The 22213-nt window shown below is 36.2% G+C and overlaps 1 protein-coding gene across 11 annotated transcripts in view; it reads right to left on the bottom strand.

Annotated features, from left to right (window-relative positions):
* The window catches only part of LOC117568395 (smoothelin-like protein 1), a 49237-nt gene extending 36231 nt beyond the window's left edge, over nt 1–13006 (bottom strand). For 5 of the 11 annotated variants that reach the window (XM_034249096.2, XM_052008575.1, XM_052008573.1 and 2 more), the window contains exon 1: nt 12910–13005. In XM_034249096.2, the coding sequence (XP_034104987.1) occupies nt 12910–12966 (57 nt within the window). In that variant the 5' untranslated portion in view covers nt 12967–13005. Of the gene's footprint in view, nt 1–7140; nt 7632–12909 lie in introns of those variants that run through there. The other 6 variants (XM_052008576.1, XM_034249113.2, XM_052008581.1 and 3 more) reach the window with 4 other exon arrangements.
* Between the last annotated feature and the right edge of the window lie 9207 nt (nt 13007–22213).

Raw genomic sequence — 22213 nt, 5'->3', positions numbered from 1 at the left:
AACAACAATAACGAGAAACCGAGAGAGAGACAGAGAGGAGAGATCTCAGTTTTGATCTTGGGAGAACAACGAAACTTGCCAATAACCCAATAACGATTGAGTCAGCAATTGCAACTGGCTATCGGTTGAGCTTAGAACTGCTCCCACAAGAGCTTCTATTCAAATCAGCATCAAAATTAACATTAACATTAACATTAACATTACACATCAGCATCCACCCACTGAATCTGACTTTCTCTGTCAAGCGTAAATCCCGCGGCTTTGAATCAACTTAACGACGACTTGACTTGAGATGTTGTCAACGCAAAAATTGTGTGTAATTTTCAGTGTTATCTAACAAAACTTAGAACTTGTCTAATCTGCAATTTTATAGGATTGAGTTAGAACAAAAGCTGCATTATTATTATTCATAAATTCCACTTGACCCCAATTTAGTTCACTCCAATTTGTCCCCTACAGTTCCTGAGTTACTTTATGATATCATAAAAATTGAATTAATTGAAAAAGCTGGAAACAATTGTTTTGCTCCCAACTGAATATTTAAATCTGTTCTCAATTGCGATCAATTCTCTAGCTTTATTTATTTTATTTGTACACGTTTATTTAATTATTCTCACTTTAATTATTTGTCACAGCAGTCTACATACTTAAATTCCAAAAATAATGTTTTTAACACCCATCACGAATATTTCTTTAGAACTGAAAACTTTAATGGTAATTTTATTGCATTGTTGTGAATCACTTGTGGAAACTGTTTTTGGAAATACAATGTTTCGGAATACTCAGGAATGTCCTAATCAACACACAAATTGTATTTTTATAAAAATTTGTCAAGCTCATCTAATGTTTATCGCCGGGGTATCAGCTGGGCCCCGGTCTATCAGCTATACGACTATAATGTCTATATAGTATATATGGCTGTGTGTTGATTTTGGTAGTCGTTTTGTGAGGCGAGTTATCAGAATTAGAAAACAACGCTAATGACGCTTGATTTATAAATAACAAAGAAAAAATTGCAACAATTTTGATGAGAGATAAGTTTGATGAGCGGACAGAATGAGCGATTGCATAGCCCTGAAAATTTAGCGAATTTTTAAACAGGGCGACTAGAGGGAAAGAAATATGAGTTTAAAGTACAAGATCGAGTATGACATAAATCCTAAAAGAACAAAATTGGAAATTCCATAAAGAAATTGCATATCATATCATATATTTACGTATTTGTTGACATCATTGTAATCGCAAAATTTATTTTAGACTTTACAATAATTAAAAATACGCTTGAGCAAAGGAATTTCTCACTTGGACGAAATGTTGTGTTGTATTGAAAATGCTGTCAAAACAGATTTTTGTTAATAATCGACAGGTTTCGACTGCGGTGATCGGCGAGGGGTGACGACGGTCGATCAACAAAATAGTAGAAAAAAAAAAATTATCGTTTGGCAAACAAATTTAGTAAAGTTGTTGTTTGTGCTCAAAATGTGGTGATATCACCGCCACCTCTAGTCGAAGTCGAAGTCGCAAGCGGAAAACATTTGTATTAACAACAATAATAATAACAACAGCAACGGGGCAACGTCAACGTCAACAACAAGCAGGCAGACAAGCAGAAGAACAAGAACAATAACAATAATGAAATTGGCAAATGCTTTGTTAACTGTTTTAAATTTAGACGCTTATACTGCGCTGCGAAAAGTGCCAGCAAAACTTTACCTAAGACTTCCATCAATCATTAGACAATTCCATAATTTAAATACTATATGCTATACTTCTTCTACACTTTTCCAACTTCAAGTTGAGCTACAAATATTTGCTTGGGAATTTATCAAAAATTCTCGATCTTTTAAGAATACTATATGCCTTATCCGTCTGTCATTAGTTCAAAACTTCATGATGCAATCGAATATACAAATTTATTAAAATGACTTGAGGAAACTTCAGTAATCTTACAGTGAAATTATCATTATTCCAAATGAGATAAATGATTGCTGTTCAAGTCTGTTGCCATATAAGGTTAGACTTGCTGTCGTCATCTTATGCTAATTTAATGTGAAAACAACTGGAAACATCTTACGAAAGAGAAATACACAACTCAGCTATTAGAATTCGCTTTCATTTGCCATTTCGATGGGTTTCGTAGAACTGCACTAAAATTATTATTATGATTAAATGATGGTTTCAATTTAGAACAACTTCTATGAAATCATTTGAATAATGTGAAGTTTTTATGAATGGAAAACTTTACCAATATATTTTGAATTAAGATAAAGTAATGAGTGACTAAAAAAGATGCTTCCTTGAACAGTTTTTAGCTGTGTCATTAAGTTTTGAGCCTTACAACTATCTTAACTCATTCATTTTCATTGGAAAATGCGTCATGCTGCATGACAAAAATGGAAGCCTTGGAACCCCATCATCAATAACATCTTTCTCCTCATTTGAATAACAGCTGACGTGAGTTGATCTCTAAACAAAAGGAAGACACACTCAGCATTTTTTTATAGCTTTTATTGGCCGAATTCAAGCCAAAAAAGCAGGGCAAATGTGCAAAAAGAGCAAGCAGAATGAAAGAAACAAAATCAAATCAGATCGAAGCGTAGCGAAAGCTTTCACTGCAAATCAACTCAATAGATGGTTGATAATAATAATAAAAAAACAAAATAAAATAACAAAAAAGGCAACTTAAAAGCTGCAAAAAGAAAAGAAACAGATGGTCGAGTTGAGTCTATGTGAGAAACACCAACACCAACAACAATAACAATAACAATAATAAGACAACAGGAACAGGTCGCGTGGCAGCAGCCGCGCAGTCGCCAACGATGGCAACGCCGCAGCCGCAGCCGCAGCTGGCGTCTACGTCGACATCTAGACGCTGAGCAGGCGTCTTGCAAATGCCGACGATGCCGTAAATGACGTAATTTCTAAAAAGCGACCCATGATAACCAGTTGAAGTCGTCGTCGTCGCACCTCCGCTGCTGCCAGCGGCAACCTGTTGACGCTGACGTCGACGTCGACTGCTGTCGATGCGACTGCGGCTGCTGCTGCCGCTATCGTCGCTATCCCCACCCCCCTCCTCTTCTACACCTTCGCTCATCCTCTTGGCGACGTCTGATGATGACGTGACGTGCGAGATTTTGTTGATGCGAGACTGCCGCGACTGCTGATAAATTATTATATGTACAATATATTTTTTTGCTTTTCTTTTTATTTATTGTATTTTTTTTTTTTTTGTGCTGCGTTGAGCTGAGCTCTCGTGTCAGCTTTGGAGGTCAACAAAATGTTTTTCGTGTATGTTGTCTATGGCTTTTGTTGCCCCTTGATGTTGGCAAAAATCTTTTTGTGATTGAAATTAAAATTTATTAAAATTTAATTGAGTCAAATCGGCAAAACGCGAATGTCACAAACGCACACGAAACACGCTAAGACAAAAACGCATTAAAAAAAAAAAAATACAAATGGCAAAAGGAAGTGAAAGCGATTCCCCTCGACTTCCCCCTACGATGATGTCAACCCCTCAACACAATAGATAGACTAGTGAAGGGGCGAGCGGGAATTATAAATTAAATTGAATTTTGTTATAGATTATGATCTGTGAATATATTAACGAACGGGATAATTTATTTCCTCGAGATAGATCAGATTCGAGATTGTAGATCAAGCAATTGTGCATTCGATTTTTTATTAGATTAGAGCAAAAAATATACTTTTCTATCACAATTTTATAACTAGAGTCTGCATCTTCTTCTTTCTTAGGTAATTGATTTATTTCCATTTAAATCATTGCCTTGTAATTGGAATGCAGAAAAAATGCACTGCATCTCACGTATGAAAAATAAATGTGCTTCGATTGCATTCAGAAGATTAAATATATCATGCAAGATAGCTCTCGATATCTCTGACATCTCAAATCCTAAATCGATAAGCGGGTATCGCGATACTTTTATCGCGACTGTCAAGTTAAGCGACGAAGGCAGCGCCACCTGTTGAATGCGGCACGCACCATTGCGTAAAGCAGGCAGCCGACCATCTGCCATCCGCCATCCGCCATCTGGCGGCCAACAAACAAACGACAACAAGCCACTGACAACTGACAACTGCCATTTGACATTGACAATCAGTTCAATTCGTTGAGGAAATTGTTTGCACTTTGCTGTTAATTGCTCGGCTTCAATTTTTGTTGCTGTTTCGTTTTTGTTTCGTTTTTTTTTGGCGTCAGTCGTTATTTATAACTATTTCAATTTCATTTCAATTCTGCTCTCTGTTCTATTCGGTTGCATGCATATTAAAGTGGGCGACCTAATTGCGAGCTGAGAATTGCGATGCCAATTCGCCAATTCGCCATTTTGCCAATTTGCCGCTGCCACTTTGCTATTTTTGTGTGAATTCGCCGCGAATTGTGTCATTCTTCGCTGCTGACTGCGACGCTGACAGCGCAGCGTTGACTTTGTTTAGCACCTGCGAAGCCGAAATTGAAACCGAAACCGAAAACTATTCAAAAATTTCGCATATTCTTAATTTACACCATACCCTGTAATCTGAGGTGGCAAGTGTTTGGTATCTGCTTGTTTTCTTTCTTGATTAGAATTCTTTTACCTTGAGTATTATTTAATTATTTTGTATTTATTTAAAATGTTGAATCAAGTATTAAATACTAAATTTAATTTACAGAAAAGAAAGTGCTGGCTGCTAGAGACTTCGACTTTGATTTTTTTTTATTATATGAATTCTAAAATATTATTACATCTTACAACACATCAATATTCATCACTTTAGATCAAAAAGGTGAATGATTTCCAATTGTTAACTTGACTTAAGCGTAATTGGCAGTCGATCAATGAACTGATCTTTGAAGATAAGCGATCTTCAACATGTGTAAAATGAATTGTCAATTAGAGGGTAACGCCTAGTCTTTCTTACACCTTTTCCCACACACTCTTTGTCCCTCTCTTTCTGTTGTTTTCGTTTTTGTTCTTCTTGTAAGTTTCTGTACTTACTCGAGTTCTGTTTTGTTTTCAGTTTCAGTTGTCGTTGTTGTATTTTTTTTTTTTGGATCTGACATTGCTCAGGTGAATAAAACATGCGGTGTCTGTTCTTGAAATGTGGAGCGCTTTCGAGGCCTCAACACCGTGCATATTAATCAGCAAGAATTGTATATATAGTACGATTGTATATGTGTGTGTGTGTAGTAGTATTGTTGTATGTGGGACTCTTAAAACGAGTCCAAGTTGCAGAGAGACAACCTGAAGATTATGTGTGTTGGACACCGTGCAATGTGTTTTGTGTTTTTTTTTTTTTTCTGCGTGGGAAACTTTGTCAACTTTGATCGATGTCGTGTTGTCGCCAGTCGAGTCGAAAGCTGCAACTTCGATATTCATTCGATTTGGGTTAACGCTGACATCTTGTCAAACTGAACTGAATTGTAGAAAAACCATCCCGGTGTTAAAAGAAAAACATTTCTCACGCCCCGCTGTATAAGAATTGAAATATATCATAGAAGTTACAACTGCAACTTGCAATAAATCATATCGAAATACTTAAGAGAGGGATTTTTAATTTCAAAAATAAAGCTTTCATCTTTCATTAGAGATAAGCTTCATAGTATCGAACTTTAAAGTTCTCGTATTTTTAGTAAAAATGATTAAAATGTATCAAAAAAGTTACAACTGCATTACGAAAAGAGGGATTCTTAAGTTTTGGATTTAAAAAAATAAAGTGAGGCTTCGAATTTTTTAAATTTCCCATTTTTCTAATAAAGGTTTCGCTCACAAATTTTGTAGAATATAATGTTTTAATCTATACTTAAAACGAAGAACTTTTCATTGCTCTCAACTTTCTAGCAAATTCTCATTTAGTCGAACGAAAGATTCTAGTATTGCATTGTTAATGTCTGTCATTAAAACTAGTCGAACATTCGCTCAAACTGTGAGCTTCGAGACTTTCAATTATTCCGAATCCGAATCGAAGTGAATCGTATAATTTATGCCCATTGTTAGGTATAGTCAAAGTTGTGTGACTGATTTGTTCTATATAATAATATTCTAGAGTGGGTGTCAGAAACATACGATACACAGCCCTAGGCTCATTTTTTATTACTACACTAATAATTATATATACAATAGATATTGAAATTTCATTTCATGAATCGCTGACCGATTTCGATCTTAATTTCTTTTGGCTATGAGATCGTTGAGCACTGAGTGGACAAGGCCAACAAGTGCCTGGGGAACAGGTTCCATTGTAATTAGATTCATTTTTGTTTTTGTTTGAGATTAGCATAGCAAACCGTTGGCAATCAACAAACACCCCCGCGCAACGCTCTTCGCTCGATCGGTGGAGAATAGAAAAGTTTCAAGTTGAAGATCTTGATAACAAATGATGACAACATGCGATATACGAAAGAGTTCTAAATTGAAAAATCTTGAATGTTATGCAAAATGTAATAAGCTAGTGATATTCACTGGAGGATATGATATGACAACATGTGATATACGAAAGAGTTCTAAATTGAAAAATCTTGAATGTTATGCAAAATGTAATAAGCTAGTGATATTCACTGGAAGATATCAACTTTACGATATTCACTTTACGGTATTTACTTTACGGTCGCAGAATAGAAAAGTTTCAAGTTGAAGATCTTGATAAAAAATGATGACAACATGCGATATACGAAAGAGTTCTAAATTGAAAAATCTTGAATGTTATGCAAAATGTAATAGGCTAGTGATATTCACTGGAAGATATCAACTTTACGATATTCACTTTACGGTATTTGCTTTACGCTATTCGCACTGCGATATTCGTTATAATTTTTGTAATCATATCTTAAGTAGCTGGCCCCCAAGATAAGGTTCTTTTGTTTGTTTACAAGTTGGCGGCTCGATCGCTGTCAGCGACGTCAACAGCGACGTCGACGTCGACGCTGCTGACTAACTGTGAGTTATGCAAAAACAAAAACAAAAGCAAAAAAAAAAAAACACGTCGCCGCCCCGTTAACCAAACAAACTTGCAAATTAATTTTTTTTTTTGTTTTTTTTTTTTTTTGCTGCTGTTACCAAAGTGTGAAAGTTATTAGCGATAAATGGGAATGTGAGCGAATGTGTGTGAGAAAAATGCGAAAAAAAAATGAGAAAATGAAATTACCTTCAAAGCTAATCACAGTGGCTCCTCCAAGCAAGAAAAAACAAATGACAGAAGCACGCAGCAGGCAGGTAAAAAAATATTTCGGAATTTATTTCGATGTTGATTTCGTTATTTTTATATGGTTTGTTGTTACACCGGCAAACACACACAAGAGAGAGAGAGAGAGAGAGAGAAATAAAACACTTGGTTAGGTGTGACTAATCCTGTCGCCGATTTCTTCTTCTTCCCTTCTTCTTTTCGGCTGCTGGGCTCGGCTTAAGCTGCTCTTTGTATGTGTGTGTGCGGAGTTAATAAATCAAATGTCGCTTGCGAGAGTTGCCAAAAAAAAATAAATAAAAAAATTTGCGCTGCTGTGCTGTGTGTTTGCTGTTGTTGTTGTTGGGAGTTGTATTCGTTTTGTATTTTTGTCAAGCGTTTGTTTAACTTGTTGTTTTTATTTTGTTATTTTTGTTTTTTTACACCGAGCGTCGAGCACGTTGCAATCGATCGAGCACCAAAATCAGACTGAAGTTGCCTCATTGAGAATCAAAGCCGCGTAAAGTGGACGACGGCCCAAGCCGGCCGAAGCTTAGACACAGCGCAGCTGATGACGACAGCGCAGCAAGCAGCAAAGATATGACCGAATACGACGACAACAACAGACGGGCAAAAGCAGCAGCAGCGACTGCGGCAGCGGCAGCGAAGATGACAGCGACAGTGCTATGCGTGTTTGGTGTGAGAGTGTGAGAGACAGCGCTGCTGCTGCTGCTTCTGCTTCGGCTTCGACTTCGACTTCGACTGCCACCTTGACTTCAGTGTGCGTGCCAGTATGGGTGTGTGTGTGAGGTGCCCACTATCAGTGCAGCGGCCGCTTCCAGCTTTGCTGTCTTTTTGCTTTTGTGATTCTTTTGTATGAATGTGTGTGTGTGTGTGCGCGAAAACAAAAGCAAATAGCGGCGGCTTGAAGCGACAAACACACACAACTCTAATTTTGCAAAGCTCTTGACTTTGCTTTGCCTAGGCAAAGACAACACTACAATAACAACAACAACAAGGGCGACTAACGGCTGTGAGTGTTTATTAGAAGTTTGTTTTGATTGTTTTGCCTACGAGATCGATCATATTGCCATTTCCATAACGTACAAAAGAAGTTGGAGACGGGGGCAAAGCAAAGGAAATGATGCTGCTAAAATGCAAAATGCAAAATGCAGTTTTGAGGTTAAGTTGATTTGCGCTGCAAATGTGACAGGTCGATCATATTAATTATTTGTCGTATTTATTTAGAACTCAATATTTTTTTATTCATTCTTCGTTATATTTATTTAAAATTGCATTTACTTTTAATTTTAATTTATTAATTTCATCATTGAATTAGGATATATGATAGGTAATTTGAGGTTAGATTTGATCATTTAACAGGCAATCAGTTGTACACAAAATACTAATAATGCAATTTGAGGTTATGTTTATGCAAAAGCTAATCAAGTTGCAGCAAAGCTGAATTTGTGTTTATAGAACTTGCTAGAAACAACCTGTAATGTAGGCTCAAATTATTGTTTTCAATTTAAGAAATCTAAGCTCGAGTTATAAGCAAATCGAACCAGCTTAATTTCAAACTGAAATTCTCAGAAATAACGTAGTTGATCAATCTTTACAGATTCTCAACATCACTTATTGAAAGTGTATACAAAATTCGAATATAATTCACAGTAGTTTATATTATTTACAGTTGGAAACTGGCTAATGATGCTACGACTTCAATTTGCATAAGGTAGGCACTTCTCTCATAATAATATCGCCTGTGGGACATACAAACTAATCGATCGTGTCCAAATGGAAATGCTAATATACTGTGGGGGGGGGGGGAGGTGGAGTTAAAAAATGGTTGAAATAACATTTGAGCAAACGTGCTCAAGTGTCCAGTTGATCGGTTGGGGAATTGACCCATTCCACTGAGGGGCTAACGAAGCGTAGCGCCAGACAAAAAATATCCAAAAAAAGAAAAAAAAAATGCAGTATACGATACACATTTCGTATGTATATAAATCATTCGATTGGCATGCGTGTATTGAACATGTTTCGGTGGGTGTTTTATTTGTATTTGTATTTTGTATTATTATTATTATTTTTATTTGTAATTTTGTACTGTGGCAATTTCAATTTCAATACGAATCGCCATTGAAACGAACGCCCACAATGAACGAAGACGCGACAACTCAAAGACAGCGAAGGTGAATTACTCATCGCAGACGCTGCGCAGACGTCGTGGCTAGACGCTCGTCGATAAGCGATAGACGATAGACGACAAACGATAGACTCGATAGACAAGAACGTGACTAGTCTCTTGTCGTTTGTTTGCTACACTTGCAGCTCAACATTTGGCCAGCTGCCCATAGAGTTGGTCAGCAGAGAGATGGACAGACAGACGGACGGACAGACAGACAGACAACTAGCCAGCTCAGACATATGGCCATAGCGGGTGTCTCTGTGTGCCAATTTGGCGCAGGTTTTACGCTGTTGTTGCGTTTTTATTGATTTATTTAGCAGTTTGCAGCCGCAGCAGCAGCAACAGCAGCAGCTGCCCACGCGACGCTTGCTACAAATCATGGCCAAGAGACTGGCAAACTGGCAATTGTAAAACAACAACAACACCAACAACAAGAACAAAAAAGCGGCCAACGCGCCAGCGCCAAAGCAGCCTCAAAGTTGCCAATTGCCACTGGAAACTTGCTGCAACTTTGGCTTGGGAATCAAGCAGCTTCCACCACAGACTCAGATTCAGACTCCGACTCAGACTCAGACTCCGACTTCGATTCCAACTCCGACTTCAAGTCGCGGTCTCAGACTCCAATCGCAGTCTCAGCTGTGGCGTCATCGCTGTTCTGCAGAGTTATGTAGCTGCATACACTTTAAAAAAATGGGTTGTATAATCTACAATTTAGTTGGCAGTTGGCGCTGTTATTTAGTATACACAATATACTGAGCGAATTGAAGGTGTGAATGACTTAGGGGTTCTGCTTGATGCAAAACTAAAATTCGATAAACATATTCTGTCTGCTGTAAATAGGGCCATGGGTGTTTTGGGATTTATAAAACGCTGGTCGAAAGAGTTCAATGATCCCTACATCACTAAGACTTTATACGTCTCACTGGTTCGTCCTATCCTTGAGTACGGATCTCTTGTCTGGAATCCCCAGTATAGGGTTTATCAAGATAGGATTGAATCGGTGCAGAAACAATTCTTATTATTTGCTCTTCGTAGTTTAAATTGGAATCCTAATATTAGATTACCACCGTATCGAAGTAGACTTTTATTACTAAACCTTCCTTCTCTTTCTGACCGTAGAACTATGCAAGGTGCTGTTTTTATACAGAGACTAATTAATGGTGAAATAGACTCTTTGGAGCTGTTAAGTCAAATTAGTTTTGCAGTTCCTGTCAGGATCACTAGGAATTTTCTTCCTCTTGTCATTTCACGTAGATTTACTAACTTTGCTTGCCATAATCCCTTCCGTATTCTGTGTGTGAACTATAATAATCTCAGTAACGTAGTTTGCTCTAGTAAATCTATTCCTTTGCTTAAAACCTTATTATTAGCTTATTTATCGAGTATTTAATTGTTATTTATTTTATTATACACTTATTCTAACATATTTTTAATCTAAATTAATTAGCTGTCCAGCGTCTTTTAATATTTATTCGCGGTTTTCGTTTAATGCATGCTGTTTACAAATTTATTTTGTTTTGTCCGGGCGTCAACAAGCCCGTGCTTGGTATCGCTGGGCCACTTGATGGTACTGCCGTTAGTACGTCAACGTCCAAATAATAAAAATAATAATAAATAAATAGAAACACTTTTATTATATTATTTTTTTTTATTTTATTTTATTATTAATTATTTTTATATATGAGTCAAAGTCCCCAATAGTTGCTGATACTCTAGATAATTAGTACTTGTCCTTTAGCATAAGTATTTTATATTCATATTCATATTTTATATACATATATTACATTTTATAGTGCTTATAATAATTATTCCAACAACTGTTTTTACATATTGTACCTATATAATTTGCTTTTACCTAAAGTCTACTGAATTCTACCCAAAAAGTGATCTTAATGCAACTTTTTAGTTAGTAGGCAAGTAGTCTTTAACTTTAGATATAAGTAAATTATAAAGGTATATATATATATGAAAAAAGATAACTTTTTAGGGAAAATTCAGTAGGCTTTAACTTTAGGTATAATTAAACTGTTTTTGGTGCAAGTTTTGGGGAGAATTCAGTAGAGATAAGACAAAAAGAGAATATCTCTCAACACTTTAAAAATGGGTCGCTCTTCGTTTTCGTTTCGCTCAGTGTAGTTTGGGGGTAACTTGATTTGCAGCGTCGGTCAGGCGAGTTCAAAAAATTGATTCATGGCGCATGAGTCATCGAAGCTGAGCTACTTTATCAGGAGACCAGCAGCCCAAATGGTCAAGCTCTCACTCTCTGTCTCTCTCTCTCACACACACTCATTTGCTCTCACAAGAGCGTAAAAATGAGAGCGAGGCGTCGCTGTCGGGGCAAGCGTTGCTGCCTTCGTCTGCGCCAGCGTCGACGTCGACGTCGACGTTAACGTCGCAGTCTGCGGCTGCGTGGGTCGAAGCGACGTCTGCTGCTATTTTTGTACAATTTGTGTATTTATTATTAACATTATTAATAAAGATGTTGTTGTTTGTTGCTATTGTGCTATTGTTGCTGCTCGTTCATCATTTGGCCAAGTTAAGAGACGACGAAACGTTGTCGTCGTCATCGCTTTTCCATTGATTTTTATAACGACATTTTAACGATAATTGTAAAGCCGTCTAAGCCAAGTCAGCTAAAGCGGCCCACACAAACTCAGAGCCAGGCCAACCCCATAAATGACCCAATTTGGTCAGGTTGAACTGGGTAATGACTGACTGACTGACTGACTGTCTGACTAACTAACTGACTGCTGGACTAACTGGCAACTCGGATGAACATATGTGTGAATCTCTGGCTGCTTCTCGAAGCGGCGAATGTCGCGTCTTTAAAGGCAATGACTGACGCATCCACATCCACATCCAGCAAGCCAATGAACTTGCAACAGGTGATGCAACAACGCAACCAACTGAGATACAGAGAGCGAAAAGCAGGAGATGCGAGAGAGATGAATGATGATATATTATTTATATTTTCACTATACCTCAATTGTGATGAATTCTTTCAAATTAGAAATGAATTTAGTTTGCGATGTCTTACAACATTTTTGAGATAGTATTTAAAACTAATACTAGGCAAAGAAAACTTTGACTAAACAACAAATTGAAGCAAGCTAAAATTCCTTTAGCCGAATCTTATGATGGTGATAATATGAATAATAATATGTAAGATTGATTACAAAGTTTCATAGCTCTAAGTCTTACAGTCTCTGAGATTGAGTTGATTATGCTTGTGGACGGACGGACAGACGGAATTGTTGGTAATGAGTTCACTCATAATATAAGTTCAATAAGTTCTAAACTGTATTTGTATACCCGAGATTATTAAATAAACTAATAAAATTCAAGAAAATTTTCTGTGGAATAAATGTAATTACCAAAAAAAATGAAAAATTTATTTAATTAATTCTTTTTGCTTTACTGTCTGAGATTTGGTTTTTAAGCTACTTTTGACATTAATTTCTTTTGTCTCCCAAACTAAGTACTTGAATGAAAAATAAATAGGCGATTGAATACAAAATATTATGAAATAGATATAAATATTGAAATACTGATGAAACACTTACCATTTTCCTGAGCAACTCCTCGTTTTGTATGGCACCCAAATCGCATTCCAATTCCATGGCCAACTAAAGTTGCACTCTGCTCCTGCAAAAAGGAAAAGCGATTCATTCAACATGCCGCAAAGCTGCATAATATCGAAATGAAAATGTCAGTTGAAGGCGGCTGATGATGCAATCCACTTGCCTATACCCTATAACTGCAAACTACGAACGGGTATGCTACACAATTGAAAGAATCCAACTTTCACACCAACAAAATTATCATTTATACTTATCGTATTTAAATATGAACAACAAATGCTTCAATCATTTTGTATAATCAAATGTGTCAGGCAGATGCAAAACTTTTAAAATTCTAAAACAACCATTTGACAATTACATTTAAATTGAACTAAAAATTGCAATACTTTTCAATTTCTTATTTTTCTACAATTAAATATTATACATATTTTGGTATATTAATTGAAATTAGAATCAACACATTACGAATTTCAGTTATGATCTCTTTTCCAAAATTTAATATGACATTATTTAGCATCTGTGATCAAGACAATAAAAATTTGAGTTAATTTTTGGAAATACAAAAATTGTATATTATAATTTCAGTTTCAGTAAAATTTGAGAATATTGGTTAATATAATCTTTGTCGATTACTGAGATAAATTAAAATTTATGATCTAGTTCGAATTGAATTTGATTTAATTTACCAATATGAAATGGAAAAGTGTACATAAATAGTCTTATTACAAAAAATATTTAAGAGCATCTTTGAGCTCTGTGGTTATCATATTCAACAAGTAAGAAAGCTACAGTTGAGTGTGCTCGACTCTGAGATACCCGCTACCCATATTGAATAAAAGCAAAACAGGGCGGTATTATTCTTAAAATATACCAAATTAATATATCAGAGGCTATAATTGGTATATTTATATATCACTACATTCAAAACATACCATAGAGTACTCAAATAAGCTGTTTTTTTCCATGCAAAAGAAGTTTTTAAATAACTTTTACATTTTTTACCAGATTGCAACCAATTTGAAATCATTCATGATTCAATTCGCGACTCTAGCTTCAAATTCTCTATACAAATTCTGGAGTATTGAAATATTGTATTATATAATAATTGATTAGAGGGTATTTACTAGTCGATCTGTTCTGTGTGTGTGTGTGTGTGCTGCCAATACAAATACAAATGCGAATGCATTTTTCATTTTGATTCATTTTCTGTTTTCGTTACTGTTGTTGCGGTTTGTCGAAGTGAAGCACATTTGCTCAATTCGTACGTAGATAGATTCGTTAATATTATTTTCAATTTATCATGATTTGTGTGTGTTTTGAGCATTTTTTATTGCACACAACGAGGAGAACCAGATACCCCGAAAGTGTTCAAGTCTCTCCAAAGCAACAAGGCAGAAGGCAGTAAAACATCATCAAGTCTACAAGTCTCCAAGTCCCCAAGCGCCCAAGTGTCTCTCTCTCTCTCTCTGTCTCTTTCTGTCTCCACCAAAAACAAGTTGTGACATTTCCCCCCTAAATGGTTAAAATAAAACATTGCAAATGGCAATACAATGTTTATTTGTTGCTGTTGTTGTTGGAATTGCAATTGTTGTTTGTTACTGCTCATTGGATTGACTGCTGTGATTAGTTGCTGTGGCCGCCAGCGTCGCATTTTGGCTTCAGTTTTGGTTAACATCAAACGCTGTTCGGTCAAACGGCAATTGGAATCCACAGCACGTTCTCAGCGTCAGCCCGGAGACGGAGACTAAAACCGAGACTGAGACTGCGATCAGACCGGACAAAGTCAACGACTGAGATTTTTGAGAGCGTGGTGGAGGGGAAGCGGTGACTGAGGGGGGCACTCGGCGGCCAAAAGCCAAACAAGTTCAAAACCGCAATTGGGCAAATAGGCTGATGATTGTCAGGCAGTCGTTTAGTGGGCCAGTCAGGTGGATCAGTCAGTCAGTTGATCAATCAGTTAGTCAGTCAGTTAGTCACTCAGGCTGAACTTGAAGACCACAATGCCAGTGCAGCATTGTTGCAAGCCCTTTAAAGGTCACGCCACAAATGGAGCAATACCACAAAAAGTGACTAAAATAGCTAATCCATCAATATAAAACTCAATTTCAAATTCAATTTTAGTATATGGTAATTATTACAGTACATTAAACTGAAATAATGTTAAACATAAATAAAGGTTATTCCTAGCACTATATTTAGAGTTAAGATTGGAACTTAGGAACTTTTTCTATTTTACGATAAAATATATACATTTATTTCATTCATTTTTATACCCGCTATCCATAGGGTAGAAGGATATTATAACTTTGTGCCGGCAGGAAATGTATGTAACAGGTAGAAGGAGGCATCTCCGACCCTATAAAGTATATATATTCTTGATCAGCATCAACAGCCGAGACGATTTAGCCATGTCCGTCTGTCTATATGAACACCTAGATCTCAGAGACTATAAGAGATAGAGCTATAATTTTTTTTCGACAGCATTTGTTATGTTTGCACGCAGATCAAGTTTGTTTCAAATTTTTGCCACGCCCACTTCCGCCCCCGCAAATCAAAAAAATCGAATTACAAGCCTAATTTAAAAGCTAGAGTTTCCAATTTTGGTATATACTATAATTACTGTAGTAGTTATGATTCAGATAAAAATTGTGGAAGTTATTAAAGAAATACTTTTGTATGGGAAAAAACGTCTGAGTTGCTTTGGCTGACAATCTGGCACATTGTGCCGTCTATGGTATATTTTGAATGGTGTACTATATCGATATACCAAGCATATCATTTGGTATATTTTTTAGTATTTTTTAGTATTTTCGGTATATTTTGAAAATGATACCGCAATATTTTGCCTTTATTAAAAATGGGTAGCGGGTATCTCACAGTCGAGCACACTCGACTGTAACTTTCTTACTTGTTTGGTTTGCTTTTGAATTCATTCATTTTTGCAATAATCTTAATAGAACAGAAAAGTAATTCCAAAATCATTCTTTGCTCTAAGTAAAGTGTTTATCCAGAGTTATAATTCAACTTGACTTTACCATATATACATACAATATATATAAATGGAACAGTTTATCTTGATAAAGTTATTTATAGACAATATGAGATTAAAGGATTATTTATTCAGTTAAGGAATTTCTATTTCAATTGATATGACTTTTGTTTTATTTAAGGGTACAAAAATGTATAGCTGCTTCACTTAACGAATTTCTATTTCAATTGTTATTTTGTTTTATTTATGAAGGGTACTAAAATAATGTATAACTGAAGAAACTGCCATCGAGTTATCTAACTGTTTCACGCGATAGCTTATCGTGAAGTTAAACTAGGCTAAAAGTCTAAACGATAACAAGGTTTAAACACACAAGTTGACACAAGGATTAATATTGTAATCCCCCAGCAATGGCAAACGGAAGTCAGTCAATTAGAGCGATACAGATCTCGACAGACAACAGTTCCGTTTTAAGTCAAGTCCAATTTGTGTGATCGTATTAATAACACATAAGTCATAGATTTGCATACGTTTTGCATAATTTGCAATCTGTTTTTTTTTTTTTTTTTTTTTTGTTAATTTTCAATTTGATGGATCAATAGATTTATCGCACGTACATGTGTGAGAATCGCGTAGGAAGGCGCGTGGCCAATGCCCCGCGATAAACGATAAATGAACGAAAGAAGAAAGAGAGGCGCGCACTCATAAATTTTGAATTGGTCGATAAAAAGGAAATGCACGATTTGCATTATTTTTGGTGCGAGCTAATCGTAAAAGCGCCATTCATAATCCAATATATATTAAGTCTAGCCCATATATGGTAATGTGCTTAACTTGTCTTGTCTGTCAATTGGCTTTGATTTGATTTTAAATTTCAAATTCGAATTGGAATTGGAATTTTGAATTCAAAGTGGAATTTACAAGTTTACATTTGTGATTTATGCGTGTGTGTCGCCCACATAGCGAATGCTATGGGCGAGAAAGAGACGCACAGCGAATGCTGTGAAATGGAATATGAGGGCTTGATTGATTTGCCGATAGATGGCGCCAGCGGCAGCAGGAAAACCACAAAACGCTTAGAACATTGTAGTCGGGCACTTAATTTGCCATGCAAAGCAACATGCAAATGTGTGCGTGTGTGTGTGTGTGTGTGTGTCTTTGTGTGTTTGTAGTTGAACTCACCTGTTGCTGGTGCTGCTTCTTATCAGAGACGTTGTTAATGTCGCGGCTTTTTGTAACTGGAGACAAACAAAAGCCGAGAGCGCAACAACAAACGACAAGAGGAAAATCAACAAGACACAAACAAAACAAATACAAACAATGCCGAAGTAAATAGTAGTGTAATTTGCAAGTGTATTAGTTAGTTCTACGATTCGCGGAAAAAAACTCGCTCGAATTTCCAGCACGACGCGTGATGGGGAAAGGAAAGAAGGTGGGGGATGAATTTTTGATTGACTTGCGGTTATTATTACAGATAACTGTTTATAGTTGTTGTTGTCGGCACACGCAAATTTGCAGAAAATGTTATTAAAACGCAAAACAAAAATAAAAACACTAAACAAAATATGTGCAAACACACAATTTGCGAAATTGTTGACTTTGGAGAATGTTCGAATGTTCGCTTGTTCGTTTTTCGTTCGTTGTGTAGAGTGTGGAGACTGGAGACTGGGTGGAAAAAAAAGATGCGCACAACCGTTTGGCACGAGCGGAGGCTCTTAACTGATTGTGCAAGCTGCAATTGTTGCTGCATTTAGGCTCGCATCGCAGCAGAGAGATAGGCGCCAACAGCAGCAGCAGTCAAATCTACAACAACAATAACAACAACAACAATAACAACAACAACAAGTGCGCTGCTGTGGGCAGCGGTCATCTTCCAGTTGCAGTTCCAGTTGCAGTTCCAGTCGCACTCCCAGTCCGGATGTGGTTCGCCTCGTTGCTGTCTACGCTACGTGCGTGCCCAATGCGTGTGTGTGTGTGTGAGTGAGTGTGAGTCTACATGCGTGTGTGTGTGTGTGAGTGTAAGAGCGAGCGCGTGCGTGCGAGTGAGTCTACACTTATGTGCATGTGTGTGTGAGTGCCTTGCGTGCATGTGAGTCTGCATGTGCGTGTGTGTGTGTTTGCAGTTGTCACCACACAAATCAACAGCTTACAACAACAAATCAAAACACAACCTTCAGCAGCAAACTCAGCAGGATTTTCGGCACCGCGACAAGGACTTTTGCCATTTTGGCAAATACCCTGCAATTAGTAGAAAAGAGGGTAGCACATAATTGAAGCAAAACTTCAACTAATTAAGCAATTATTGCTTTTCAATGCAAGAAAATATTAAAGTTTGCTAAATTTAACCAAATCAAAGTTGCCCCAAATAAAAGTTGGTCTCCACTTGAATTAATAATGCATAGAATGCATTTATTGTCGAGTTGTGGAATTGGAATTATTGGAATTATCCAGCTTCCAGACTGCTTCTTCTTCTTCTTCTTCGCTTCTAAATGGAATAGCTGCGTGGACGGTCACGTTCCTCTTCGGCTAGGAATTCATCCCTGGACGACGAGGAGGACAAAAAGCTCTGCATCGAGCTGTCCATGCTGCTGCTCGTTGAGTAGTCCGTGCTGTTGAGCAAAGAGGTTTCCTTCTCAAGTTTGAGATCTTGAAATTTCATAGTCAGCTCCTCTGGAACTTCATGATTTCTGTTCTCCTCCGGTATGGATGGCATATCGTTGGACAGTTTGAACGCCTGCTTGGGCTTCGATAGCAACGAGGATACGTAATCGCACTCTTTAGCCGTCCTGCGAATATTCTGCATTTTTCAACCTTTTTCTTTTTTTTTTTAATTTTTAGTTGTAATGTGCACGACTTATTCGACTTACTGCTGTCAAGGAAAAAAGATTAGCTAGCTTCTAAGTTTCAAACTTCAAAATTGACAGGACTTCTGAGTTGTCATATCATTGGGAAATTGGGGGGAAATCGGAAAAGTTTCGATTTTAAATCAGATTTAGTTCAGACATCGCCAACTCCGATTGTTTAACTTGGTTCCGAAAAAGGTATTTTCTTTGTCGATATGATATAATATAAAATAATAATATAGGAATATACACAGATTAGTGCAAAAATGTCATTATCAATCCCTTTTTTATCAATGTTTTTCTTATAATATATGTTATAGTTATATGTATATATTATATTATAATAAAAATAATAATAACAAGCAAAGAATAGTTTGTTCTTGAAGACCAAATATGTGAAGATGAAGGATATAAAGAGAATGTCAGTTTTCCACCGATCTTCCTATATTTCTAAAATGTAATTTATTATAAATAGATCGGTGAAAAGTTGTCATTCTTTTTATATCGAAAGAAATTATTTAATAATTATATTATAGGAAGATTAATACTTATTCCATAATTATATTATAGAAATATAGAATTTCATTCTTCATTGCAGTTTTTATATCGATGCTTTTCACATATTTAATCATATTATATTTCATTCTTCACATATTTAGTCTCTAACAAAAAACTATTTTTGGCTTCTTAAAACATTTACAATATTTAAAAAATAATCGACCTATTTTTGTGAATTTTTTACCAATTTTTACTAAGGACAATTTTCTGAAATATAAGAAGTAGTTGTTCAAATATCTTTTTCATTTCATACTTCTTCCCATCAATCTAATTATTTCACATTTTATTGTCACTTTTTTCCAGATGTGTTTTATTTTTGCCAAACTGGAAGCTGGCAATAAGTAGTAAGTCTTTTTTATCAAGTATCTTTCTTTATTATTGCTTCACAATGCAATTAAGTTTGCTTGTAACATAAGTGATATTAATTAATTAGTTTCCTTGTTGGTTGGGTTTCAGATTAGTAGATTCGACTGTAGACATGTTGTATATCAAGTTTCCTAGTCGCAAATATTGCAGAAGCTGAGTTCAATGAGTTGAAATTTGTTATAAATTAATGATTTCTTGCATGTCCGTTTAGAATTCGTAGAGAGCAAAAGTTGCAAGTGTTATGGATTGTTGAACAGTGATAAATGCACATGAGATCCCTCGATATGGCGAGACGCCCTTGATGGGTGCATGTAATATGCCCAAAGTGAAACCGCCTTATCGAAATGCAAAGCGCAGCTCCAAAAACAAAATCAACAAAAATCGAAAACAAACAAGTAAGAAAGCTACAGTCGAGTGTACTCGACTGTGAGATACCCGCTACTCATTTTGAATAAAAGCAATATATTTTGTGGTATATTTCTCAAAATATACCAATTATACTACAAAAATACTAAAAAATATACCAAATGGTATATGTGGTATATCGATATAGTACCGCATTCAAAATATACCATAACTAAGACCTTTGGCTGACAATCTGGTATATTGTGTGGTATATTTTGAATGCGGTACTATATCGATATACCACATATACCATTTGGTATATTTATTAGTATTTCTGTAGTAAGTAGGCGTTTTTGCCCATACAAAAGTATTTCTTTAATAACTTCGACAATTTTTATCTGATCGCAACCAAATTTTCAGGAATCAGAACTACTACAGTAATTATTGTATATACCAAAATTCGTAACTAGCTTTAAAATTACGCTTGTTATTCGATTTTTTTGATTTGCGGGGGCGGAAGTGGGCGTGGCAAAAATTTGAAACAAACTTGATCTGCGTGCAAACATAACAAATGCTGTCGAATAAAAATTATAGCTCTATCTCTTATAGTCTCTGAGATCTAGGTGTTCATACGGACAGACAGACAGACAGACAGCCAGACGGACATGGCTATATCGTCTCGGCTGTTGACGCTGATCAAGAATATATATACTTTATAGATATAGGTCGGAGATGCCTCCTTCTACCTGTTACATACATTTCCTGCCGGCACAAAGTTATAATACCCTTCTACCCTATGGGTAGCGGGTATAAAAAACAAATACAAGTGAAACAGAAACAGAAATTGAAACTGAAATGAACTGCACACAGCACATGGTCAGTGGGTTGTGCAGTTTTGGCCAAAACCACAAGCTGGATATGTATAAACGAGTGGATGAGTTGAAGTTGATATTGATGATGATGATGATGATGATGATGCAGTTGCAGTTGTAATCGATTGTGTGAATGTCAACGTCAACATTCAGTGTCAATCAAATGAAATCGCATGAAAAATGCTGCACAAATTCTAGGAAAACAGTTTTAAGCATGCAACGGGCACAAGGAGAGCGAGCGTGCACCCAAAATGTGGCAAGCAGCGACTCTAACGGTGCCACAAAGTCACAGCTGGCAGGTGAAAGTGAAGAGACACTCAATGAGAAACTCACGTTGAAGGCTGAGCTGTCCTTGCTAGGGCAAACGAATTCAGAGGAGGCGTCACTAGAGTCTCAACATGGAGGCTGACGTCAGCTTGCAGACTGAAGACTAAAGATTGAAGCTGTGGCAAGTGCGCCATAAAAGGATTGGGGCAAGTTTTTGGCTTGGAGTCGGAGGCGCAAATATCACGCATGAAAAATGCACAAAAATTGATTTTAATTTATTTTAAGTGATTCACTGCAACGCAAACGCAAACGAAAAACTCGAAACTCGTCGAAACCTTGAATGCGCTAAATTTGTCGAAAAATAACAACAATGAGAACAACAAAAAGTGCAATTGATGATTATGTTTTTATTAAGCTATCTCTCATTTATAAAATAAAGTACAATTTGTCATAGCATAATGTTCATTTGCAAATGCGCGTTAAATGTCGTCTACAAAACTAATCAGTGCTAAATACAACTTAGTTATATTATTAACTGGACAGGACACGCCCCCCCACAATAGCTGTCTCTAACTACATATATACTATATATATATATGCTAGAATATGATTAATCACTTACTATCTATATAGATGTTAGGTATGTGTGTGTGTGTGTCGAGAGATGATATCAATATGAAAGCAACAATATGTATAATCAAAAAAAATATATATATATCTCTATATAATATTATGGTATGTTTATGTTTAATGCATAGTGAATGAATGTTTATGAATATCTCGGCAATGTTCGTGTCTCAAAACAATCACAAATTAAATAGTGATCATCAAAAGATGACAAATATTCTATGAGAAAAGTTTCAAAAGTTTCACTTAATTCAATTTAAGAATACAATTTCGATTAACAAAGAACATAAAGATGGAAAACATGCAAAAATTCTTATTTTGATGAAGAAATACTTTTAAAATGAACATATGGGTAATTCTTTTACTATTTACAGTGAAAGAAATCCTAAACTGAAACAATTTGAAAACTAAGTAAAGAT

The sequence above is a fragment of the Drosophila albomicans genome, chromosome X (assembly GCF_009650485.2).
Source record: "Drosophila albomicans strain 15112-1751.03 chromosome X, ASM965048v2, whole genome shotgun sequence".
Classification (NCBI taxonomy): Eukaryota; Metazoa; Arthropoda; class Insecta; order Diptera; family Drosophilidae; genus Drosophila; species Drosophila albomicans.
Note: the sequence above shows the minus strand (reverse complement) of the source record. Positions and strands in the feature narration are given on the sequence as shown.